Here is a 26,464-nt window from a genome sequence, read left to right on the forward strand (position 1 = left end):
CAAGTTCTCAGTGACAAGTGATGGAGGAACCTCACAGGAAAATGCCGCTTTTCCAAGGGAGGCTGGTGGTCTCTGCCAGGTCAAGTTCAAGCCCCTGAGTCTGTTTTCCACATTGCTGTTCAAACACACTCGTGCGTTTCTCCTGCGTCTGCGTCCCTGGTGCGTCGCCTTCTTTATCTTACCCCTTAATTCCCCTCTGAAGAACAGGGGGTGGGAATGCCCACGGAAACCGTCCTGAAGACCTGAAAAGCCCTCCTTTGGGACCCAATCAATACACGTTTGTGCATTCCATCCTGGGAATACTAGGATTCTGGGAGGTTGAGAAACGTGCTTAAATGCTTTCGGGAAAGCACGAGTCAGTTTCCGCCCTATGCATTAACTACGGACATTTCTCTGCAGAGTTAGAAACAGTTATACTGCAGTATTTCCTAAAGAGAAAACCAAATAGCAGGTCTTTGTCGATTTGGATGTGCTAGTGGTTCTGAATCCACATTTGAGGCCACAGAAATAGCCCGTTTTTATCTGGGCTGAGCCAGTCTTGGGTGAGCGGCTAGCCAGTCTTTCACAGAGACTGAGAGAAAAGGTCAGGTTGGACTTTTAGATCTGGATCAAGATGGACCAAATGTGGGTGTAGCTCAAAGCATGTTGGCTGTGGTAGCTGATAGGACGTTGGGAAGAGATGGCATTTGGAGTTTCAGCTGTCGACGCTCCCTGAACTGGTTGAACCACCTGTGTGAACAGACCTCTCAGAGACCTGCTTAAATACTGAAGCATGAATCTGTTGACTCTAAACAAGAAATAAAATGCCTTTGTGAAGCTAAGATAAAATGAAGGGAGAATGTTTCTCATAAAGGGACCACCTTCATGAGGGAAAGGTAGCTAGAGAAATTAGACCGTAGGCGGAAAACAAATGTGAAATTTTGGATGGAAAACACGGACGCCTTAAACAATAGCCCTTCCCTGCTTCCTCCTCCTGCCTCCAGCCCAATTTCCAGTGCAAATGAAGCCCAGCTCCCATGAGGACCCGCTAACTTTTTCAGCTGCGTCAGCATCTTTTCTCATTAGGCCAGAGAATGTTGAAATTGCATTTTCTTGGGATGTTTATGCTAGAGAGAATAAATCATGTGGCTTTGAGAAGAAATAAACAATCACGTAAACAACAGGGCCGGGCTGAAATAAAGTCCTGAGACACCAATGGGCAGGTCACAGGGTTTTAGAGAATATAATACTCCCGAGCACGCTTTTGCGTGACTCCATGCCCCCCCGGAGCAGAAAGAGTGCAGGGCTGAGGTCTTCCAGTAATAATAGCTGGACAAGCTTTGATTTCCGCAGCGCTCCGCTGCAAAGGACGATGGGACTGTGGAAGGCAAGATGCAGGCTGGAGGGGTACATGAAGAAAGTGGGGTCCCAGGGCTAGCCTCACAGGAGGATGGACTTGTGCCCAGAAGATAGACTGGCCTGCGATGTCACAGTGGGACTAAGGTGTCCACGTGAGGTAGACGTGCGGCCAGTGGACTCAGGCTGTGGAGGCAACTAGGGGGAGGTCTGGGAAGGCGACGGGAACTCCATCCACGGGTGAGGCGGGTGGGAGGGTCTGTGGGCCTGAGAAAAGAAGGCAAGTGCTGTGCTTGCCTGAGGTGTGCGACTGACACACCTCAAAGCTGACACAGTCAAAGCTCCGCGGGCTGATGGGTCTGAGGCTCTGTGTCTAGCATTCATTCATTCATTCATTCATTCATTCATTCATTCATTCGTCTACTGAGCACCCGCTAAATGTGATGTGCCGTACAAGGGGCCATTCCCTGCCCTCCCAGGGTTTACGGACAGTGGGAGAACCCGGACGGGAAACCGGATGGTAATTTCCCACCATTGTATAAAGCAGGTGTCAACATTCGCATTTTACAGATGGTGAAACTGGGCTCAGAGGAGTCCGATCGCTTGTTCAGGGCCACAGGCAGCAGCGAGTGCTGGGCTGTGGATCGGAACCCAGGTCTGTTTTGACTCCAGAGCCCATGCTCTTTTGAACAATCCAGAGCCCGTGAATAGAGAACACACACAGCCAGAAACCCACTCCTACAGGATCTTTTCAGGTCGTCCTACCCAAAGACACCGAGAGAAAAGATAATGGACAGTGCAGCATGACACAGAGGAAGAATTAAAATAGTGCTTTTAATATAATTTTCAGCAATTGTACAGTATGTACTTTACATCACATATCTCTAAACTGCTCATCTGGAAAATATAAGCTGCAAAAATACAGAATACCACACTCAAAATCTATCGAGTATGTGCTGTCCCCCCAATCCCTCCATTCTGCGAGACGGGGAGATTTTTGCCCCCTCCTATTAAAATCCAGCCTCGGCTGATTTGGGAAGAGCTGTTGGGTACCTCGATCAGAGAAGCATTCTGGAGAGGGGGTTTTTTCTAAAGCGTGTCAGCGGCTCATCCCCATAGGAGCCAAAGAAGGGATGGGCAAAAGAGGGTTTGCATACCGGGTCACCGTGCGTGACCGGGCAAGGTCTGCTTGGAGGGTTTAGAGGATTTCTGATCACGGCCACTCCCGGGCCCACACACTGGCCGGGTAATTCACACAGCGCCCCTTGGGTTCTCGGGCAGGGCAGGGCAGGGCAGGGCAGGGCACGCTAAGTCAGGCCCGCGAGGTCTGTGGGCGGTGATGGGCTGCTCTCTGCAGGAGGATGAGGGCCAGGCCCTCAGCTTCTCACAAAGGAGTCTTCTGAAGGTGATTGTGACTCTGGGCAGGTTTTCTCAGTCTCAATGTCTTGGTACTCTGTGCCTAAAGGGGGAGGGGGGAAAGAAGAGCCAAGAGGAAAAAGAAAGGTCGGTCTTTTCCGGTTTTCCTACTCGTTCTTTAGGCTTACAAGTCTGTAATAGCATCGCGGCGTGGCAGTGGAATGGATAAGAGCAGAAAGTCATGTCAGTAAAATGCTGGGTTTCGCTCCATATAACCCCGAGGAGACAGGTTCCAAGCCCAGAGGCCTGTCTGAAGGCCAACTCTTTCTGAGAAGCGTATTTCTCTAGGTATCGTATACCAACACTCATGTGGGTCTTTCTTCTATGGGGTTGACTAACATACACCCCGTCATTCACCTCGTCTTATATCTCATGTAAATCACCAGTGACAGGCCTTGTGTTCTAGAACCCTGTCACTGGAATCTCTACTGAAGAGGTGGCTGAGCGCCCGAGAGAACCACCGGCATCAAAATGTCATGTTTCCTCATCCAGAATTATGGACCGGTGTGTTTCATTCAGCCACAGACATTCACCGCATGCCAAGAGAAACTATCGCGTGCGATTGCTAAGCCCACGCCATGCTTCCAAAATAGAGGCTGTGGCTTTGTTTAAAAGGCATTAAGAACCCAGCTCGTGCCTGGGATGATTTACGAGCTGCACAGGTCTCACTGGTCATGCCATGCAGCTTTCCTGTTTAGTGACAGGCACCGTGGGGCCACAGACATCCCCACTCAGTCACTTGTCCTCGTTAGACTCTGACCCAGCGGTACCAAAGGTGACAGTGTGGCAATGTCACTCCTTTCCTCAGGATTTGGCAGCTGAGATTTAGTTGATAAGAGAAGCCCATATGTTCTGGGCAATAAGGAGCATCCCTGTTTGACTTCACAGGCCCAGGTTCCTGTAGTTTTGGGGGTCCTGCCGCAAGTCTTAGGGGAAGGGAGCTGGGGAGGGAGGGATGGAAGCCAGAGAGCTGGGGCTGGTTCTCGCGTGCAGAATGATTCCGGCAGGATGATGCAGTGGCTGGAAAACTGCTGATGTGGCTCAGGTGGAAGGAGGCGGGAGCAGTATTTTTAAAGGTCTCCGATGTTTAATTATTAAAGTAAAAAAAAGAGTTTTTCCTCATTTTAGAGTCCTGTGCCTGTATGCAAAATTGTGCAGAGGTTCTCCCTCCAGCTCTGGCTCATTTCTCTCTGAAACTACTGACTACTGGGGTGAGGGGGGTTCCCCAAAAGTAGATGCCCTGTTGGCCTCATTGCAGCTCCCGAGAAGCCAGCGCTGTGTTCTCACTTTGGTGGCCGTGGGGCGTGACGGAAAGAGCAGTGGTTCAGGAGTCAGACAGACCTGGCTCCTGCTGACTTTCTAACTAGCTGCGTGGCCTTGAGAAGCTTCTGTGCACTGAGCCTTAGTTTTCTGATCTGTAAAGTGGGAAAAAGTATACTTACCTCCTAGGGCTGGTGCGAGAAAGCTGCTGGCAGCGTTACCTGGGATCACGCCGTACGGCACCTGGCCCATGTCCAACACGTCTTACTGAACTTGAACTCCCCAGCCCCCTCCCTTGTTGCTGGACTAGAGTTCAACTGAGGTGTTAGTTGGGTTCCTCTTGTTAGGAAACTTCCTACATTGCGTTCTTCTAATTCCTTTTATGACCGTAGATTCTAAAATCAAACAGTCTTGACAAATATATCTCCTTGAGAACTAGCTTCTGTTAAGTTAGCCTGAATTTAAACAGAGTGTAATTTGGGGGGATTTCATGCAGTAGTAAACCTCCAGGAAACGTACCATGTTGTTCCATTTGCTCTTAGTAAAAGAACATGACCACGTCAGCATCAATTCTGAATATTTTTTCCATAAGGTAATCATCAGTACTGATTGTTGGCCTGAGTCATTAACACAAAAATAGAAATGTCTAGAAACTCAGTTTCTAAGAGCCTAGCATCTGATGATAAAGACATATCCAACCAGTGACCAGAGGGGGTGTGTCTGAAGGCCGACGGCCAGAGCTGAGCCCCTGAGGGAGATGTTGGGAACCGCAGGTGTGCCAGGCAGGAGAGGTTTTGGGGGCTCCCCGGGGGAGCGGATGACCAGCACTGGGGAGTACCTCCCGGCATCTCAGGATGCATTGTAGCAGAGGAATCGCCTGTTTCTTCTTACCTGTCTGCTTCGGGTAGAACGCCCCATATAAACTGCTCAGGGAGTAACACAGGGAGAATGGAGCTGTCGCTGTGCCCTGATTATTACATCAGGGGCCCTGGGAGAGTATGGGGGGTCCCGCAGTCCATTGGAGCCCGAGTCCTCCTGGTGAGCTAGTCCCTACAGGTGGGGGAGGGTACCTCCGTCTTGCCCAGTGGGGAGCAAGTACCCACAGAGACAGAGACGATAGGCTTTGGGTTCACAGACCTGGGTTTGACTCCGTGACCTTGAGCCAATCTGGGAATTTCCCAGGCCTCATTTTCCTCTCCTGTAAACTGAAGCTAATGACAGTTCCCAACTCACAGGGCGGCTGTTGAGGTTAAATAAGCTAATACACGTAATAAGCAGGTTCATGGGAAGTGTTTGATAAATGTTAGGTCCTGTTATCATTAGTTATTAGTGCTTACCAGTTATCAAGCCTGGCATATCTGTTAGTGTGATAGTGCCAGCGTTTTGTGTTGGTGGGAAGGAGGGGGGCGTTTGAAATACTCTTCAGTGTCTGGATTCACTCTTTTTGTAGTTCCTACATTTCCCCGCCCGTGCCTGTTTCCACCACTTAAGGAAAAAAAAGGACGATTACTCGGGTAAAACTACAGAGTGAGTGTCAGAGCTGGAAGGGGCTATATAGGTTGTAACATTCATATTCCCCTCGTTACACGAGAGAAAGAATATGTTGCTTTCGATGATAAAGCCAGACAAGAATGGGCCACTTACCTCATCCTTGGAAAACTGGGAAACCTAGATTAGATTCCTTGGATCAGGAATGTCAGGGCTGATTGACAGACACCTGGCTGAAGGAACCTTCCAACACATGACCTGGCCCAGCTGCTGGGGTCCCCCAAACATGCTGTGCTGCTCCACACCTCAGCCTGTGCTCAGAACAGGTCAGCCCACTACAGCCCGCGGCCAAACCCAGCCACTGCCGGGCTTTGTAAGTAAAGCTTTATTGGAACACAGCCCGCTCGCTTGTTTACACGTGTGTAGGGCCACTGTCATGTGAAAACAACAAGGCTCTCAAAGTCACATTTGCCACCGGGCCCTTTACGGAAAGTCTGTGAACTTGCTCTGATGGCCTCCTCCATAGACGGGGCCTCTGCCCCCGTGTCCCTGGCAGACAGATACCCACTGCTCTTTGCTCGTTGGTTTCTAGACCACCCTGCTCTCTGAAGCCCCCCTGATTCTCGATGCCATGAGCCAGAAGCGCGCACCACCACGAATCAGCTCGCCTTACACCTGGACAGACAGACGGACCGAGGCTTTTTACATTATTGATTCTCTTGCTTTTGTTTGTGTTCAGGTGTGTCTGCCTCGTGGAACTGTGAGCTCCTACGGGAGAGGACCATGTCCTTTCACCTCTGTATCTGGTCCAGGGCCTGGCATGTAGCCAACACGCTCCTAAAGGAGCGAATGATAAATGCGTACTTAGGAAACATGCAGCCCACACAGTGCAGCCAAAGATGGCACGGACCCTGCAAAGGAAAGCCGTGCTGCCTGGTGAATGCCCTCTGAGAAGCGTGTGTGTCCGTCCCTGTCTCCGTGGCAGTCAGATTTCTGAGAATCTTTGCTTTTCTGCATTTCCCATTTCTGGCCTTTTAACTCGTCTGCCCTGCTGTGATGAGCGAGCCCTCTGAGGTGGCCTCAAATGTGAGGAAGAGGCGGGTGGGGGGTGGCTGTGTGCAGACAGTGTAGCCTCCACGTGTTACCCTAGGAAACAGGCCCCATACGAGGCATGTAAACAAAAATATCTTCCTTGCATATTCCCCCAGGTGGAGATTCTTCTGTTCTCCAGTTTATTCTTGGGCAACCGTAATACCTAGAGGGGGCTGGGTCTGCGGCTGTCATTTATGGCCAGTGGTCTAAGAGGTTAGGTCCTTGCAGCTGTTCAGAACGTAAGAATCGTAGAGCTGGGAGAGGTGGGTTAATGCACAGGGAGGGGAAGGCAGAGAGAGGAGGATACGGGTAATTTTCTAGGCCGAATTTAATTTCACTTGCACCCTCTTGGAAAATGTGGCGGCACCTTTAGGCATTTGAGCTGGACTCTAACCTAAGGGGGATGCAGGTCACGGCTGAGAGGAGGCTGTGGGGAGGGCAGTGGCATGAGCTCAGGGGACCCATGAAGCCCCTACTCAGTGACTGGTACTGTCTCCGGGTTCTGGACAGATACCTGGTCCTCTCTCAAGCTGCCAGAACAGCATGACACAGCAAGAGTCTCTGTTGGTCTGAAAACGTGCTTGCCTGTTTTTCCCCCTCATCTAAACCAAAGCCCCAGATGACAATACTGCTTGGGAGTCCCTCCACTCTTGACTGTCTGACCAGCGCACTGATTTCTACCCGACGACCTTTATTCTTAGGCCTGCTGTCAGGACTCCCAAGCAGTGCTCAGACGCAGGACTGGCTGGAAACCACGTTTCTAGGACCTGAATGGCCGGCAGCAGGAGCCCAGCTCTGCAGGCTCACGGGGAGCCAAGGACTCCCCGTGTGCAGGGCACGGCAGGCCTGTGTGCTTCCCAGCGGGAAGGGCTGGAGAATCTGGCCACGCGCAGCGAGGGGACATTATGGGGACAGGGAGGCGGCCTCAGGGATTGTAATGTATGGGTGCCACTTAACCAAACTTAAAAGTTGTCACTGGAGGAAGCTAGTCCACTGCAAGGTGGTGAAAGCAGCAGTTTTTGTGGAGAGGCGTACTCCTTCCTGCTCCTAAGATGTTAGGAAATCTGCAAAAGGTCCCTCGGCTCTCGGTTTCCCCTTATTATGTGGCATGGTAAACACTGCTAGCAAATCCCTTAGGGGGCTGTGAAAGGGGGGCTCCCCTGACTCCTTCCCTGGCTGTGAGGAAAGCGGACATGTGTGGCTTTCTGGAGGCAGCGTCCCCAGGGCGCCTTCCTCTGTGAGGCGTGAAGAAGGGAGCAAAGCTGCCCGGCCAGGGCACAGCCTTGGCAGGAGCAGGACAGCAAACCGCATCCCCCAGAGACATACGTTGGCAAAATGTATCTGATGCACATGCACAAATCCTACTGCTAAAAAACTTCTTGGTCTGTGTGTAGCTGTTACCAAAAAAATGTCAAAAGTTGCAGCCGAGAGACTTTTTCATTCACCCCCTGGGCATGTTGGTGGAGGAGTTTGTAGCAGCAGAGACAGAATTTCAATATTCACTTTCTAGGTTTATTCCAGCCCTTCTTCCATTTTTGTTTTCCAGTGAAGATCCTGCCAGGAAATCTTTTCATTCAAAATCCCCCTCGAAACCAAACAAATAACCAAGGAGCTGGATGGAGTACGGGATGCACAGTGGTGCTTGGGCACAAAAAGAGAAATGAAAACTAGACTAGGTTTTCTGTTCTGTAGCAGATGCAAGAAAGGACATTTTTAAAAAGGTGACACAGCACACTTTAGACCTTGCCACAGGGGACTTGAAGTTTACGTCCAGTTGTGGATAATACTGAGTGTGGGCGTTGTTTTCCTTTGTCACCCTAACCGCTTATGCGCATTCATCCTAAAATCCTAGGGGGGAAAAGAATTCCAAAATGCACAGTGTTCAACACCCTTTAAAAAGAAAAACCAGCAGACAGCCCAGGATGCACTAGTCACGGAGCCTCCACGCGTGGAAACTGGCTCTGGAGAGCCAGGCAACAATAGCTAAGGCGGCAGTGACCGATTAGCAATACATTTCCAAACAAGACTAACTCGAAACCTGTCCAGAGCGGTGTGAGGGCCTGAGAGGAGTGACAGAGCAGACGTAGTTCATGAATTCGCTGGAGAGCAGTCTACCTTTTTACTAGTTAACCTATGGACGAGTGTCCCATTTTCATGACTAACCACACAGGGGAAAGGGGACGTCTTGGAAGCATCATATCGCGGGCAGCTGATCACCGTCCCCACGCACCACGACACAAGCTTCTCTTTTGGTCATCCTCCTCGGATGGGGCTTTCTCTGGTGGTGGGCTGTCACTCAAACCGCCCCCTTTTACAGCGTTTGTTAAAAATTTGGCACAGCTCCCTTCTCTGCCCCTGACTCTCTTCTTCCCTTCTGGGTAACTGCAAATATGTGTCTGAGGCTTTCAAAAAGCAAACCAACCAATCAAAGGTCTCTCCCGGGGTCATGAGTGGCCTCGACAAAGGTCACTGAAGAGGTATGACGGGAAGTGAACGGGTCCCTGTGTGTGTGTGTGTGTGTGTGTGTGTGAGAGAGAGAGAGAGACAGACGCCCTTCACCTAGGGAAATGGCCTAATAAGGCCGAGTGTGCTGGCTACAATGGGTTTCCCCAGAGTTCTTACCACAAACAACGACAGGTTTGCTCTCAAGCTGTTTGAGGTTGAGTCTCTTTCAAAATACACACACACAAAGGTTCCTAGTTCGAGACTAACCCTGAAAACTCCACTGCCGTTTCCACACATTGGAAGGCAGTAGCCTCCAGGAGCACCGGGGTTTATCCACCACAGGCGGCTCAAGAGCTCGAGCTGGACACCCACTCTCTCTCTCCCTCCCCTCCTACCCCTGCCTCCCTCCCCAGAAGCACTGCACCCCTGCACACAACCCCCACCTAAGCATGTCTCCTCCACAGGCTGGGAAGAACGCCTCTTGGAACGTGAGGCGTGAATATAAAAGGGCCTCTTACGGCAGTGATCACTGAATCATGGGAATAAAGCAAGAAGGCAGATTTGCAATTCATCACATTACCCCCTTTGTCTCAAATGTGATTCTTCCACAGGCAGGCTGACTGGACACATTATCCTTTTTAAGCATTTTGTTTTTCTTCTTGTAACACATAGGATGTTCTCTTGTTGTTTTCACAGAATATCCAAATGAGGATGAAATGATAAAGAAAAAATTACAATAGATGAATTGCATCCCTTGAATCACATTATATTTTTGGTGCATTAAAAAAAGGAAGAAAGTAAAAGCAACCAACATAGTAAATTCGGCCTAGAGAACTGTGTGAGTGACTGAAGTGGTTAACAGATTTTAGGAGTTAAAAATGGTATTAGAGGATTATACATACAACAGTTTGAAATTCATATGCATTGTATTTCTTTTCTTAAAAAAATGGCAAAATGTTTGGCAAATGTAAGCAAATGACGTGGACTGGCTTGGGTCACCCCGGCTCTGAACGAGGTCCGTCATAGCCAGGCGACGCCCACTGCTTCCTGAGGTCACTCTGCGGGGCGGGGGGAGGTGCTGCGGGGAAGGGGAGACGCTGGCCCCCGACCCCGTTCCCCCTTGGGCCCTCGGTCTTAACCGTGGCCCTGGGGCTGGTGAGAGGTGCCGTGTATAGACTGCAGCACGGATCACCCATGAGCATCGCTGAGAACTCGGGGGCCTTGAACCACAGGCAGACGGGGTGAGTCGTCTGCACTGTGACCCATATTGCGAAAGTGAGAGAGGAGGGGCTCGCGCCCCTGGCACGGATGTGCCACCCCACCCCCCGGGAGCAGGCAGGGGCACAGGCCGTCACTAGTGCTTGTCCTGGCCGTGTTGTCAGCGTGTGTTTTAGTAGACTTTCCTTAAGAATTGTGGTGGTGCTGGTTTTGTGTGGCGTATGTGTACCCGGGAGTGTCCGTCCCCCAAGCTGGCCACCACCCGTCCCTGAATTTGGCAGCGCCTGTTGCTTGCAGCTGGCGGCACCCTGACGGCACCGTGAGGGGCTTCACAGAGCGGGCTCTGGGCCAGCGGGTCCCACGGGGCCCACGCTCTCCTCAGTCTCAATCCCGTCTGCTCGGACTTGGAGAAAAAGGACAGAGGGCGTGTGTGTGTGTGTGTGTGTGTGTGTGTGTGTGTGTGTGTACGTACGTGTACGTGTACTGAGTTGTTTTTTTTTGAAACCTTTTTTCTTTTTGTAGGAAAAAACAAATGACCCTTTGATCACTGTACAGAGTCCAGCCCTCCTGGCGTCACTATAGCACGGACTCCATGTTTTCACACCACTCATGGTCTTCCAGGTTATAGATAAACTTGGTCCTATGCGTGGGCTTGGCGGGCACGGGGTCCCTCCCCAGCTTGTCTAGGGTCAGAGTAGATGCAAAGAACTCACTGGTGCTCAGCCCGCCCTCGTGGTTTTTGATGTAGCGTTTATAGTTTTTCCTCAGGCACTGCCACGTCGTGGTGTAGAGCACGAAGGCGAAGGCCTTGAGCGCGATGGCGATGCTGACGTACAGGCGCCTGTAGACCACGTTGTCGTACAGCACACAGGCGCCCCGCGCCCCGCAGAACGTGCTCCAGGACAGGCAGGTGGAGTCGATGCCGGCCCCGAAGATGAGCGGCGGGGGGATGAAGCCTGTGCGGGGAAGAGAACCGGGAGTTAGTGCCGGGCCCTGAGGGCGGCTCCTGCACAGCCGGCCTGTCACACCTGGGGCCTGGCTCAGCGCGGGCGGATGCTTGCACGTCTGACCTCCATTCTCTCGTTCCCACGTTGTGCACTTGGGACAGCGGCAGCAGGCACCCAGAGAAAAGGGGGCCGGCCCCTGCCCCGGCTGAGCCCTCCTCGCACTGCAGCCCCGGAAAGCCAGGGGAACAAGGGTTGTTAGAAGCCAAGGGAGCGGAGACGGGTCCCCCAGGGTAGCCCCTAAACGGAAGGGACCGTTTGCACTTAGTCCAAGCACCCCGATTGCTATGAGGCTGCAGAGAGTCCGTGGCTGGGTCCACTTCCCTCCAAACCTGTTTTATTTAAGTCTCCACAGGACGCCCCCAGAAGGAAGGCTGTGGCTTCTGTTCCTGTGACCCAACTGAAGACCTGCGGCTCCCCTTCCAACACACAGCACGTCCCTCTCCCAGGACTGAGAAGTTCTGGTAACTCAGCCCAGACTCCTGGGGCTGCTCTCCAGTCCCTCTCTAAGAGCTCGTGTTTTCCTCTTTCCTGCCACCCCCCTGGGATCCCCTTTTCACTCTTGGGGATCCTAGTTCTTGCCCCGTCTCTCATCTTTATTGGTTCCCCTCCTTGTTATTCTCAGGTTACTCTTATTTAGACCAGGCCTCTTTAACCTTCTGGTTAAGTTTTTCTCTTCCAGGATCGAGTCCTTTAAACTACCGATGGTTCTCATGTAAGGTTTCCCTGCGAATAACCCTGAAACGGCCCTCAGAGCTCCATCTCCCAGTCTGGGGCCCCCAGCTCGATCCAGTTTCTAGATAGAGCCGCCCCGATTTTCCGAGGACCCGTCGTTCCACCATCTTTAACCGGCAATCTCGTAGGTAGGGACAGCTCTACACCCCTGTCCAGCTCGGAAGCAGTTACAGAAGATGGACCCTCATCCGAATTTCCAAAGATGTTTCATTGCCGATCAGAGATGGGGGAATGACAAGACAGGTAGAGGTAACAGGACCGAGCCCAGGGGCAGGACCAGTAACCAGGAAGGAGCCCGGGCGGAGGCAGCCACTGGACTCCCACTGGAATTCACACGACATACGCAAAGGGAACAAGTCTAACCACACCTTCCCCCAACCCCACGGATGAAGCCAAACACAACAGAAGATTCCACTACAGGACAAAGCAAAGTACATCCTGGTTAGAAAATACAAAACCACAAAACCTCAGACGAAACAAAGACTCCAGGCAGAAGTGTGACCTGCCCTTCGTATTCTAAGGAATAAGGAGAGTGGTGCTGACGCTGTATTTCTCTAGGAACTTATTTTATAGGGACACTCTTCTCCCTGGAGCCTGCAGGAGAGCCCTCTCTCCCGAGGAGGAACTCCTGGGGGAAGCAGTCCTATCAGTGGGGCCCCGGGAACCCTCCATATGTTGGAGACGGTATTCAGAGGCTCAGCGCTGTCACGTGCTGCTACAGAGACTATGAAAAGGGCTAAATCTTACTTCCTATTACTTGGGGCCAAATTGCAGTTATACAGAGGGTGCCAAAAAAATGTACACACACATTTTAAGAAAGGAAAAAAAACAGTATTAAAATTGTAATAATATATACTGATAACAAAAGATAAATATAAGTCATGTACATTCATTTTTTGGCACCCTGGTGTATATTTCAAGACAAAAATTATAGCACTGATTATGGAAATTCTCTATTTTCCAGAAATCTATTAGCAAAGATTTACAAGATTAACAAGACCTCAGGGTCTTGTCTTGGGTGTTTCATTCACTGCCCTGGTTGAAAAGGCCAGGTCTATTGATACTCTTTGGTGAACTAAACTTAAAAGGTGAACTGAAAGGCGTTTTTAAGCAAAAGAAGTCCCCGGTTCCTTTATGGGACAAGATGGAAGCGGAAAATGACCCTGACGTTTATATTTCAAAACGTACCCTTTCCTCTCCAGCTGAACCTGCCAAGACTTCAATTCACCTTGGAGTCTCTACTGAACAGGATGGAATTACTATGGTCTCCAGCACAAGCTGGAGAGGCAGGCCAATCTCAGAACTTTCTCCTGAAAGGATTAATGAGTTTCTGTTTCAGCAACGCTCCCCCACCCCCCTCAAAAAAAGGACTGGTGGTGACATGGGCCAGCTTTGTCACCTGACATTCACATGTTTAGACCTGCAAAGCCAGGACAGCTGCCTCATTTCACTCCTGGGCGTCTTGCTAAAGTCACTGACGCTCGGCCCAAGGCACAGGGGCAGGTCAGCAGGGCGGAGCTGGACTGAAACCCACGGGTGGGACTGCAGAGGGGCCTGAATATGCAACATCACCTTCCCACGGGCAGCAAAGCACATTCTGGGTGGTCCAGGCCCTTCAGGCGGTCAGACACACACTTGGTGCTCAGGGAGTATTTGCTAAAGAACCCAGTGAATGCACAAAAGCACAGGTAAGGGGGAGGGGTCTTCGTGCATTCCGGCCATTGGACGCTGACAGCTCAGGTCTGGGCTCTCTGTGCTTCTTCCAAAGCACTTTGTAATGGCCTCAGGACTCCCACTTGGCTACAGAATCTCTTTCTGTTCCGACATCACACTGGGGGGCCAGGGGTGGGGATGGGGGCGCCCAGTTTCTCATGTCGTCTCTCTCCCTCCTACCAGAGGAAGCCACCCCTGCCCACACACTACCGACCGCCACAAACTGGAACCTGCGGAAATTGTCCTGACTTCACCTCACAAACAGTCACACCGCACTGTGCAGTCCACGTACTGTCCCAATGACCCACAAGGTCCCAAATACAAAGACCGACAATGGCACGCATGTCATGCCTTGGCTGGCACATCATTAACAGTGGCGATCACGCTGAGCAGCTGCTGCGGGACAAGGGAACAGCCACACGCAGGGACGTACAGGTCACTTCACTAAGAGATGAAACGGGGCTAAGGAAGAAGAGCTTTCAGAACGGTAACTGACTACCTAATGGATAATACAGTCTAGATACTGTTATAACCAATTGGTAAAGAATAGGTTAGAAATAGACCACATCGTGAACATGGGACAATTTTTTTCATGAAAGGTGTGTTTCAGATTGTGTATGTGTGTACTGGCCCGTAACACAAAATGCCTCTCTTACTGGGGATGGTATCACAGAAGGTGAAACTACTCAAGGAAATGCCTCACATGTTATAGGGAGACGATAAAAGTGCAACTGCTTTAGGCATGAGAAAATAATTAAGGACTGTCAATGACCACGGCTGTATGATTGTCAGTTTTCTGTCCAAACTTCCTAAGTTTAGATTCCCAAACAGTTTCATCTGTAGTTCCCTTCCTGTCCTCAGTTTCTACTTAGTTAACAGCCTACACTTTGTTTCTAATTTGGAAAATAGTGCCTCCCTGCCTGCCTCTTAGTTTTTAGTATTTAGTTAGTTCCCTGCCTGCCTCCCTGCCTGCCTCTTATTGTTTAGTATTTAGTTAGTTCCCTGCCTGCCTCCCTGCCTGTCTAACCTTAGTTTTTAGTATTTAGGCCTGCTGCCTGCCTTTTAGTATTTAGTTAGTTCCTGCCTGCCTCCTGCCTGCCTCTTAGTTTTTAGTATTTAGTTAGTTCCTGCCTGCCTCCCTGCCTGCCTCTACTGTTTAGTATTTAGTTAGTTCCTGCCTGCCTCCCTGCCTGCCTCTTACTGTTTAGTATTTAGTTAGTTCCCTGCCTGCCTCCCTGCCTGCCACCTTAGTTTTTAGTATTTAGTTAGTTCCTGCCTGCCTCCCTGCCTGCCTCACTTTTAGTATTTAGTTAGTTCCTGCCTGCCTCCCTGCCTGCCTCTAGTTTTAGTATTTAGTTAGTTCCTGCCTGCCTCCTGCCTGTCTCTTAGTTTTTATTTAGTTAGTTCCCTGCCTGCCTCCCTGCCTGCCTCTACTGTTTAGTATTTAGTTAGTTCCTGCCTGCCTCCCTGCCTGTCTAACCTTAGTTTTAGTATTTAGTTAGTTCCTGCCTGCCTCCCTGCCTGCCTCTTACTTTTAGTATTTAGTTAGTTCCTGCCTGCCTCCCTGCCTGCCTCTCAGTAGTATTTAGTTAGTTCCTGCCTGCCTCCCTGCCTGCCTCTTAGTTTTTAGTATTTAGTTAGTTCCCTGCCTGCCTCCCTGCCTGCCTTCAGTTTTTAGTATTTAGTTAGTTCCTGCCTGCCTCCCTGCCTGCCTCTCAGTTTTAGTATTTAGTTAGTTCCTGCCTGCCTCCCTGCCTGTCTAACCTCTGTTTTTAGTATTTAGTAGTTCCTGCCTGCCTCCTGCCTGCCTCTTTTTTTAGTATTTAGTTAGTTCCTGCCTGCCTCCTGCCTGCCTCTTAGTTTTTAGTATTTAGTTAGTTCCTGCCTCCCTGCCTGCCTACTGTTTAGTATTTAGTTAGTTCCTGCCTGCCTCCCTGCCTGCCTCTCAGTTTTAGTATTTAGTTAGTTCCCTGCCTGCCTCCCTGCCTGCCTCTTAGTTTTTAGTATTTAGTTAGTTCCCTGCCTGCCTCCCTGCCTGCCTCTCAGTTTTAGTATTTAGTTAGTTCCTGCCTGCCTCCCTGCCTGCCTCTCAGTTTTTAGTATTTAGTTAGTTCCTGCCTGCCTCCCTGCCTGCCTCTTACTGTTTAGTATTTAGTTAGTTCCTGCCTGCCTCCCTGCCTGTCTAACCTTAGTTTTAGTATAGTTAGTTCCTGCCTGCCTCCCTGCCTGTCTCAAGTTTTAGTATTTAGTTAGTTCCTGCCTGCCTCCCTGCCTTCTGTTGTTTAGTATTTAGTTAGTTCCTGCCTGCCTCCCTGCCTGCCTCTCAGTTTTTAGTATTTAGTTAGTTCCTGCCTGCCTCCCTGCCTGCCTCTTACTGTTTAGTATTTAGTTAGTTCCCTGCCTGCCTCCCTGCCTGCCTCTGTTTAGTATTTAGTTAGTTCCCTGCCTGCCTCCCTGCCTGCCTCTTAGTTTTAGTATTTAGTCCCTGCCTGCCTCCCTGCCTGCCTCTTACTGTTTAGTATTTAGTTAGCTGCTTAGTTTTTAGTTCCCTGCCTGCCTCCCTGCCTTTTAAGAAAGGAAAAAAAACAGTATTAAAATTGTAATAATATATACTGATAACAAAAGATAAATATAAGTCATGTACATTCATTTTTTGGCACCCTGGTGTATATTTCAAGACAAAAATTATAGCACTGATTATGGAAATTCTCTATTTTCCAGAAATCTATTAGCAAAGATTTACAAGATTAACAAGACCTCAGGGTCTTGTCTTGGGTGTTTCATTCACTGCCCTGGTTGAAAAGGCCAGGTCTATTGATACTCTTTGGTGAACTAAACTTAAAAGGTGAACTGAAAGGCGTTTTTAAGCAAAAGAAGTCCCCGGTTCCTTTATGGGACAAGATGGAAGCGGAAAATGCCTCTTACGTTTATATTTAGTTAGTTCCTCTCCAGCTGAACCTGCCAAGACTTCAATTAACCTTGGAGTTTCTACTGAACAGTATGGAATTACTATGGTCTCCAGCACAAGCTGGAGAGGCAGGCCAATCTCAGAACTTTCTCCTGAAAGGATTAATGAGTTTCTGTTTCAGCAACGCTCCCCCACCCCCCTCAAAAAAAGGACTGGTGGTGACATGGGCCAGCTTTGTCACCTGACATTCACATGTTTAGACCTGCAAAGCCAGGACAGCTGCCTCATTTCACTCCTGGGCGTCTTGCTAAAGTCACTGACGCTCGGCCCAAGGCACAGGGGCAGGTCAGCAGGGCGGAGCTGGACTGAAACCCACGGGTGGGACTGCAGAGGGGCCTGAATATGCAACATCACCTTCCCACGGGCAGCAAAGCACATTCTGGGTGGTCCAGGCCCTTCAGGCGGTCAGACACACACTTGGTGCTCAGGGAGTATTTGCTAAAGAACCCAGTGAATGCACAAAAGCACAGGTAAGGGGGAGGGGTCTTCGTGCATTCCGGCCATTGGACGCTGACAGCTCAGGTCTGGGCTCTCTGTGCTTCTTCCAAAGCACTTTGTAATGGCCTCAGGACTCCCACTTGGCTACAGAATCTCTTTCTGTTCCGACATCACACTGGGGGGCCAGGGGTGGGGATCTCCCTCCTACCAGAGGAAGCCACCCCTGCCCACACACTACCGACCGCCACAAACTGGAACCTGCGGAAATTGTCCTGACTTCACCTCACAAACAGTCACACCGCACTGTGCAGTCCACGTACTGTCCCAATGACCCACAAGGTCCCAAATACAAAGACCGACAATGGCACGCATGTCATGCCTTGGCTGGCACATCATTAACAGTGGCGATCACGCTGAGCAGCTGCTGCGGGACAAGGGAACAGCCACACGCAGGGACGTACAGGTCACTTCACTAAGAGATGAAACGGGGCTAAGGAAGAAGAGCTTTCAGAACGGTAACTGACTACCTAATGGATAATACAGTCTAGATACTGTTATAACCAATTGGTAAAGAATAGGTTAGAAATAGACCACATCGTGAACATGGGACAATTTTTTTCATGAAAGGTGTGTTTCAGATTGTGTATGTGTGTACTGGCCCGTAACACAAAATGCCTCTCTTACTGGGGATGGTATCACAGAAGGTGAAACTACTCAAGGAAATGCCTCACATGTTATAGGGAGACGATAAAAAGTGCAACTGCTTTAGGCATGAGAAAATAATTAAGGACTGTCAATGACCACGGCTGTATGATTGTCAGTTTTCTGTCCAAACTTCCTAAGTTTAGCTTCCCAAACAGTTTCATCTGTAGTTCCCTTCCTGTCCTCAGTTTCTACTTAGTTAACAGCCTACACTTTGTTTCTAATTTGGAAAATAGTGCCTCCCTGCCTGCCTCTTAGTTTTTAGTATTTAGTTAGTTCCCTGCCTGCCTCCCTGCCTGCCTCTTACTGTTTAGTATTTAGTTAGTTCCCTGCCTGCCTCCCTGCCTGTCTAACCTTAGTTTTTAGTATTTAGTTAGTTCCCTGCCTGCCTCCCTGCCTGCCTCTTAGTTTTTAGTATTTAGTTAGTTCCCTGCCTGCCTCCCTGCCTGCCTCTCAGTTTTTAGTATTTAGTTAGTTCCCTGCCTGCCTCCCTGCCTGCCTCTTACTGTTTAGTATTTAGTTAGTTCCCTGCCTGCCTCCCTGCCTGTCTAACCTTAGTTTTTAGTATTTAGTTAGTTCCCTGCCTGCCTCCCTGCCTGCCTCTCAGTTTTTAGTATTTAGTTAGTTCCCTGCCTGCCTCCCTGCCTGCCTCTTACTGTTTAGTATTTAGTTAGTTCCCTGCCTGCCTCCCTGCCTGTCTAACCTTAGTTTTTAGTATTTAGTTAGTTCCCTGCCTGCCTCCCTGCCTGCCTCTTACTGTTTAGTATTTAGTTAGTTCCCTGCCTGCCTCCCTGCCTGCCTCTCAGTTTTTAGTATTTAGTTAGTTCCCTGCCTGCCTCCCTGCCTGTCTAACCTTAGTTTTTAGTATTTAGTTAGTTCCCTGCCTGCCTCCCTGCCTGCCTCTTACTGTTTAGTATTTAGTTAGTTCCCTGCCTGCCTCCCTGCCTGCCTCTCAGTTTTTAGTATTTAGTTAGTTCCCTGCCTGCCTCCCTGCCTGCCTCTTACTGTTTAGTATTTAGTTAGTTCCCTGCCTGCCTCCCTGCCTGCCTCTTACTGTTTAGTATTTAGTTAGTTCCCTGCCTGCCTCCCTGCCTGCCTCTCAGTTTTTAGTATTTAGTTAGTTCCCTGCCTGCCTCCCTGCCTGTCTAACCTTAGTTTTTAGTATTTAGTTAGTTCCCTGCCTGCCTCCCTGCCTGCCTCTCAGTTTTAGTATTTAGTTAGTTCCTGCCTGCCTCCCTGCCTGCCTCTTACTGTTTAGTATTTAGTTAGTTCCTGCCTGCCTCCCTGCCTGCCTCTCAGTTTTTAGTATTTAGTTAGTTCCCTGCCTGCCTCCCTGCCTGCCTCTCAGTTTTTAGTATTTAGTTAGTTCCCTGCCTGCCTCCCTGCCTGCCTCTTACTGTTTAGTATTTACTTAGTTCCCTGCCTGCCTCCCTGCCTGCCTCTCAGTTTTTAGTATTCAGTTAGTTCCCTGCCTGCCTCCCTGCCTGCCTCTCAGTTTTTAGTAGTTAGTTCCCTGCCTGCCTCCCTGCCTGCCTCATACTGTTTAGTATTTAGTTAGTTCCCTGCCTGCCTCCCTGCCTGCCTCTTACTGTTTAGTATTTAGTTAGTTCCCTGCCTGCCTCCCTGCCTGCCTCTTACTGTTTAGTATTTACTTAGTTCCCTGCCTGCCTCCCTGCCTGCCTCTCAGTTTTTAGTATTTAGTTAGTTCCCTGCCTGCCTCCCTGCCTGCCTCTCAGTTTTTAGTATTTAGTTAGTTCCCTGCCTGCCTCCCTGCCTGCCTCTTACTGTTTAGTATTTAGTTAGTTCCCTGCCTGCCTCCCTGCCTGTCTAACCTTAGTTTTTAGTATTTAGTTAGTTCCCTGCCTGCCTCCCTGCCTGCCTCTTACTGTTTAGTATTTACTTAGTTCCCTGCCTGCCTCCCTGCCTGCCTCTCAGTTTTTAGTATTTAGTTAGTTCCCTGCCTGCCTCCCTGCCTGCCTCTCAGTTTTTAGTATTTAGTTAGTTCCCTGCCTGCCTCCCTGCCTGCCTCTTACTGTTTAGTATTTAGTTAGTTCCCTGCCTGCCTCCCTGCCTGCCTCTTACTGTTTAGTATTTACTTAGTTCCCTGCCTGCCTCCCTGCCTGCCTCTCAGTTTTTAGTATTTAGTTAGTTCCCTGCCTGCCTCCCTGCCTGCCTCTCAGTTTTTAGTATTTAGTTAGTGCCTCCCTGCCTGCCTCTCAGTTTTTAGTATTTAGTTAGTTCCCTGCCTGCCTCCCTGCCTGCCTCTTACTGTTTAGTATTTAGTTAGTTCCCTGCCTGCCTCCCTGCCTGCCTCTCAGTTTTTAGTATTTAGTTAGTTCCCTGCCTGCCTCCCTGCCTGCCTCTCAGTTTTTAGTATTTAGTTAGTTCCCTGCCTGCCTCCCTGCCTGCCTCTCAGTTTTTAGTATTTAGTTAGTTCCTGCCTGCCTCCCTGCCTGCCTCTTACTGTTTAGTATTTAGTTAGTTCCTGCCTGCCTCCCTGCCTGCCTCTTACTGTTTAGTATTTAGTTAGTTCCTGCCTGCCTCCCTGCCTGCCTCTCAGTTTTAGTATTTAGTTAGTTCCTGCCTGCCTCCCTGCCTGCCTCTCAGTTTTTAGTATTTAGTTAGTTCCCTGCCTGCCTCTTACTGTTTAGTATTTAGTTAGTTCCCTGCCTGCCTCCCTGCCTGTCTAACCTTAGTTTTTAGTATTTAGTTAGTTCCCTGCCTGCCTCCCTGCCTGCCTCTTACTGTTTAGTATTTAGTTAGTTCCCTGCCTGCTTCCTGCCTGCCTCTCAGTTTTAGTATTTAGTTAGTTCCCTGCCTGCCTCCCTGCCTGCCTCTTACTGTTTAGTATTTAGTTAGTTCCCTGCCTGCCTCCCTGCCTGCCTCTTACTGTTTAGTATTTAGTTAGTTCCCTGCCTGCCTCCCTGCCTGCCTCTTACTGTTTAGTATTTAGTTAGTTCCCTGCCTGCCTCCCTGCCTGCCTCTTAGTTTTTAGTATTTAGTTAGTTCCCTGCCTGCCTCCCTGCCTGTCTAACCTTAGTTTTTAGTATTTAGTTAGTTCCCTGCCTGCCTCCCTGCCTGCCTCTTACTGTTAGTATTTAGTTAGTTCCCTGCCTGCCTCCCTGCCTGCCTCTCAGTTTTTAGTATTTAGTTAGTTCCTGCCTGCCTCCCTGCCTGTCTAACCTTAGTTTTTAGTATTTAGTTAGTTCCCTGCCTGCCTCCCTGCCTGTCTAACCTTAGTTTTTAGTATTTAGTTAGTTCCCTGCCTGCCTCCCTGCCTGTCTAACCTTAGTTTTTAGTATTTAGTTAGTTCCCTGCCTCCCTCCCTGCCTGCCTCTCAGTTTTTAGTATTTAGTTAGTTCCTGCCTGCCTCCCTGCCTGCCTCTTACTGTTTAGTATTTAGTTAGTTCCTGCCTGCCTCCCTGCCTGCCTCTCAGTTTTAGTATTTAGTTAGTTCCCTGCCTGCCTCCCTGCCTGCCTCTTACTGTTTAGTATTTAGTTAGTTCCCTGCCTGCCTCCCTGCCTGTCTAACCTTAGTTTTTAGTATTTAGTTAGTTCCCTGCCTGCCTCCCTGCCTGCCTCTTACTGTTTAGTATTTAGTTAGTTCCCTGCCTGCCTCCCTGCCTGTCTAACCTTAGTTTTTAGTATTTAGTTAGTTCCCTGCCTGCCTCCCTGCCTGCCTCTTACTGTTTAGTATTTAGTTAGTTCCCTGCCTGCCTCCCTGCCTGTCTAACCTTAGTTTTTAGTATTTAGTTAGTTCCCTGCCTGCCTCCCTGCCTGCCTCTTACTGTTTAGTATTTAGTTAGTTCCCTGCCTGCCTCTCAGTTTTTAGTATTTAGTTAGTTCCCTGCCTGCCTCCCTGCCTGCCTCTTACTGTTTAGTATTTAGTTAGTTCCCTGCCTGCCTCCCTGCCTGCCTCTTACTGTTTAGTATTTAGTTAATTCCCTGCCTGCCTCCCTGCCTGCCTCTTACTGTTTAGTATTTAGTTAGTTCCCTGCCTGCCTCCCTGCCTGTCTAACCTTAGTTTTTAGTATTTAGTTAGTTCCCTGCCTGCCTCCCTGCCTGCCTCTTACTGTTTAGTATTTAGTTAGTTCCCTCCTGCCTCCCTGCCTGCTTCTTACTGTTTAGTATTTAGTTAATTCCCTGCCTGCCTCCCTGCCTGCCTCTCAGTTTTTAGTATTTAGTTAGTTCCCTGCCTGCCTCCCTGCCTGTCTAACCTTAGTTTTTAGTATTTAGTTAGTTCCCTGCCTGCCTCCCTGCCTGCCTCTTACTGTTTAGTATTTAGTTAGTTCCCTCCTGCCTCCCTGCCTGCTTCTTACTGTTTAGTATTTAGTTAGTTCCTGCCTGCCTCCCTGCCTGCCTCTTAGTTTTAGTATTTAGTTAGTTCCTGCCTGCCTCCTGCCTGTCTAACCTTAGTTTTAGTATTTAGTTAGTTCCCTGCCTGCCTCCCTGCCTGCCTCTTACTGTTTAGTATTTAGTTAGTTCCCTGCCTGCCTCCCTGCCTGCCTCTTACTGTTTAGTATTTAGTTATTTCCCTGCCTGCCTCCCTGCCTGCCTCTCAGTTTTTAGTATTTAGTTAGTTCCCTGCCTGCCTCCCTGCCTGCCTCTTACTGTTTAGTATTTAGTTAGTTCCCTGCCTGCCTCCCTGCCTGCCTCTTACTGTTTAGTATTTAGTTAGTTCCCTGCCTGCCTCCCTGCCTGCCTCTTACTGTTTAGTATTTAGTTAGTTCCCTGCCTGCCTCCCTGCCTGTCTAACCTTAGTTTTTAGTATTTAGTTAGTTCCCTGCCTGCCTCTCAGTTTTCAGTATTTAGTTAGTTCCCTGCCTACCTCCCTGCCTGTCTAACCTTAGTTTTTAGTATTTAGTTAGTTCCCTGCCTGCCTCCCTGCCTGCCTCTTACTGTTTAGTATTTAGTTAGTTCCCTGCCTGCCTCCCTGCCTGTCTAACCTTAGTTTTTAGTATTTAGTTAGTCCTGCTCCTGCCTGCCTCCTGCCTGCCTCTTAGTTTTAGTATTTAGTTCCTGCCTGCCTTTTAGTATTTAGTTAGTTCCTGCCTGCCTCCTGCCTGCCTCTTACTGTTTAGTATTTAGTTAGTTCCTGCCTGCCTCCTGCCTGCCTTTTTAGTATTTAGTTAGTTCCCTGCCTCCCTGCCTGCCTCCTGCCTCCCTGCCTGCCTCTTAGTGTTTAGTATTTAGTTAGTTCCTGCCTGCCTCCTGCCTGCCTCTTACTGTTTAGTATTTAGTTAGTTCCTGCCTGCCTCCCTGCCTGTCTAACCTTAGTTTTAGTATTTAGTTAGTTCCTGCCTGCCTCCCTGCCTGCCTCTTACTGTTTAGTATTTAGTTAGTTCCTGCCTGCCTCCTGCCTGCCTCTCAGTTTTTAGTATTTAGTTAGTTCCTGCCTGCCTCCTGCCTGCCTCTCAGTTTTTAGTATTTAGTTAGTTCCCTGCCTGCCTCCCTGCCTGCCTCTTACTGTTTAGTATTTAGTTAGTTCCTGCCTGCCTCCCTGCCTGTCTAACCTTAGTTTTAGTATTTAGTTAGTTCCTGCCTGCCTCCCTGCCTGCCTCTTACTGTTTAGTATTTCTGCCTGCCTTTTTAGTATTTAGTTAGTTCCTGCCTGCCTCCTGCCTGCCTCTCAGTTTTAGTATTTAGTTAGTTCCTGCCTGCCTCCCTGCCTGCCTCTTAGTGTTTAGTATTTAGTTAGTTCCTGCCTGCCTCCCTGCCTGCCTCTTACTGTTTAGTATTTAGTTAGTTCCTGCCTGCCTCCCTGCCTGTCTAACCTTAGTTTTTAGTATTTAGTTAGTTCCTGCCTGCCTCCCTGCCTGCCTCTTAGTTTTTAGTATTTAGTTAGTTCCTGCCTGCCTCCTGCCTCTCTTTTAGTATTTAGTTAGTTCCTGCCTGCCTCCTTTAGTATTTAGTTAGTTCCTGCCTGCCTCCCTGCCTGCCTCTCAGTTTTTAGTATTTAGTTAGTTCCCTGCCTGCCTCCCTGCCTGTCTAACCTTAGTTTTTAGTATTTAGTTAGTTCCCTGCCTGCCTCCCTGCCTGCCTCTCAGTTTTTAGTATTTAGTTAGTTCCCTGCCTGCCTCCCTGCCTGCCTCTTAATGTTTAGTATTTAGTTAGTTCCCTGCCTGCCTCCCTGCCTGTCTAACCTTAGTTTTTAGTATTTAGTTAGTTCCCTGCCTGCCTCCCTGCCTGCCTCTTACTGTTTAGTATTTAGTTAGTTCCCTGCCTGCCTCCCTGCCTGCCTCTTACTGTTTAGTATTTAGTTAGTTCCCTGCCTGCCTCCCTGCCTGCCTCTTAGTGTTTAGTATTTAGTTAGTTCCTGCCTGCCTCCCTGCCTGCCTCTTAGTTTTAGTATTTAGTTAGTTCCTGCCTGCCTCCCTGCCTGCCTCTTACTGTTTTAGTATTTAGTTAGTTCCTGCCTGCCTCCCTGCCTGCCTCTTAGTTTTTAGTATTTAGTTAGTTCCTGCCTGCCTCCTGCCTGCCTCTACCTGCCTCCCTGCCTGCCTCTTACTGTTTAGTATTTAGTTAGTTCCTGCCTGCCTCCCTGCCTGTCTAACCTTAGTTTTTAGTATTTAGTTAGTTCCTGCCTGCCTCCCTGCCTGCCTCTTAGTTTTAGTATTTAGTTAGTTCCTGCCTGCCTCCTGCCTGCCTCTTCAGTTTTTAGTATTTAGTTAGTTCCTGCCTGCCTCCCTGCCTGCCTCCTTAGTTTTTAGTATTTAGTTAGTTCCTGCCTGCCTCCTGCCTGCCTCTTACTGTTTAGTATTTAGTTCCTGCCTCCCTGCCTGCTTCTTACTGTTTAGTATTTAGTTAGTTCCCTGCCTGCCTCCCTGCCTGCCTCTTACTGTTTAGTATTTAGTTAGTTCCCTGCCTGCCTCCCTGCCTGCCTCTTACTGTTTAGTATTTAGTTAGTTCCCTGCCTGCCTCCCTGCCTGCCTCTTACTGTTTAGTATTTAGTTAGTTCCCTGCCTGCCTCCCTGCCTGTCTATCCTTAGTTTTTAGTATATAGTTAGTTCCCTGCCTTCCTCCCTGCCTGCCTCTTACTGTTTAGTATTTAGTTAGTTCCCTGCCTGCCTCCCTGCCTGTCTAACCTTAGTTTTTAGTATTTAGTTAGTTCCCTGCCTGCCTCCCTGCCTGCCTCTCACTGTTTAGTATTTAGTTAGCTGCCTGCTTACTGTTTAGTATTTAGTTAGTTCGCCTGCCTCCTGCCTGTCTAACCTTAGTTTTAGTATTTAGTTAGTTCTGCCTGCCTCCTGCCTGCCTTAGTGTTTAGTATTTAGTTAGTTCCTGCCTGCCTCCCCTGCCTCTCAGTTTTAGTATTTAGTTAGTTCCTGCCTGCCTCCCTGCCTGCCTCTTAGTTTTAGTATTTAGTTAGTTCCTGCCTGCCTCCTCTTAGTTTTAGTATTTAGTTAGTTCCTGCCTGCCTCCCTGCCTGTCTAACCTTAGTTTTAGTATTTAGTTAGTTCCTGCCTGCCTCCTGCCTGCCTCTTAGTTTTTAGTATTTAGTTAGTTCCCTGCCTCCCTGCCTGTCCTACTGTTTTAGTATTAGTTAGGGAGGCCTTGCCTGCAGGCAGGTGGGCAGGCAGGGAGGCAGGCAGGGAGGGAGGCAGGTAGGGAGGCAGGCAGGGAGGGAGGCAGGTAGGGAGGCAGGCAGGGAGGCAGGCAGGGAGGCAGGCAGGCAGGTAGGCAGGCAGGTAGGCAGGTAGGCAGGCAGGGAGGCAGGCAGGGAGGCAGGCAGGGACCTTAGTTTTAGTATTTAGTTAGTTCCTGCCTGCCTCCCTGCCTGCCTCTTACTGTTTAGTATTTAGTTAGTTCCTGCCTGCCTCCTGCCTGCCTCTTAGTTTTAGTATTTAGTTAGTTCCTGCCTGCCTCCCTGCCTGCCTCTTAGTTTTAGTATTTAGTTAGTTTGCCTCCTGCCTGCGTTTAGTATTTAGTTAGTTCCTGCCTGCCTCCCTGCCTGCCTCTTAGTTTTAGTATTTAGTTAGTTCCTGCCTGCCTCCTGCCTGCCTCTTACTGTTTAGTATTTAGTTAGTTCCCTGCCTGCCTCCCTGCCTGCCTCTTACTGTTTAGTATTTAGTTAGTTCCCTGCCTGCCTCCCTGCCTGCCTCTTACTGTTTAGTATTCAGTTAGTTCCCTGCCTGCCCACCTGCCTGTCTAACCTTAGTTTTTAGTATATAGTTAGTTCCCTGCCTTCCTCCCTGCCTGCCTCTTACTGTTTAGTATTTAGTTAGTTCCCTGCCTGCCTCCCTGCCTGTCTAACCTTAGTTTTTAGTATTTAGTTAGTTCCCTGCCTGCCTCCCTGCCTGCCTCTTACTGTTTAGTATTTAGTTAGTTCCCTGCCTGCCTCTTACTGTTTAGTATTTAGTTAGTTCCCTGCCTGCCTCCCTGCCTGTCTAACCTTAGTTTTTAGTATTTAGTTAGTTCCCTGCCTGCCTCCCTGCCTGCCTCTTACTGTTTAGTATTTAGTTAGTTCCCTGCCTGCCTCCCTGCCTGCCTCTCAGTTTTTAGTATTTAGTTAGTTCCCTGCCTGCCTCCCTGCCTGTCTAACCTTAGTTTTTAGTATTTAGTTAGTTCCCTGCCTGCCTCCCTGCCTGCCTCTTAGTTTTTAGTATTTAGTTAGTTCCCTGCCTGCCTCCCTGCCTGTCTAACCTTAGTT

General features: G+C 49.3%; 1 protein-coding gene across 2 annotated transcripts in view; it reads right to left on the bottom strand.

Annotated features, from left to right (window-relative positions):
- Positions 1–2,150: 2,150 nt before the first annotated feature.
- Positions 2,151–26,464, bottom strand: part of SLCO3A1 (solute carrier organic anion transporter family member 3A1) — a 262,503-nt gene continuing 238,189 nt past the window's right edge. Inside the window, exons 10-11 of one of the 2 annotated variants that reach the window (XM_019726695.2) lie at positions 10,968–11,210; positions 2,151–2,794 (exon numbers count right to left, since the gene is read on the bottom strand). In XM_019726695.2, coding sequence (XP_019582254.1) covers positions 2,712–2,794; positions 10,968–11,210 — 326 coding nt within the window. In that variant the 3' untranslated portion in view covers positions 2,151–2,711. Of the gene's footprint in view, positions 2,795–9,777; positions 11,211–26,464 lie in introns of those variants that run through there. The other variant, XM_019726694.2, reaches the window with a different exon arrangement.

Source organism: Rhinolophus sinicus, linkage group LG13 (assembly GCF_036562045.2).
Source record: "Rhinolophus sinicus isolate RSC01 linkage group LG13, ASM3656204v1, whole genome shotgun sequence".
Taxonomy (NCBI): domain Eukaryota; kingdom Metazoa; phylum Chordata; class Mammalia; order Chiroptera; family Rhinolophidae; genus Rhinolophus; species Rhinolophus sinicus.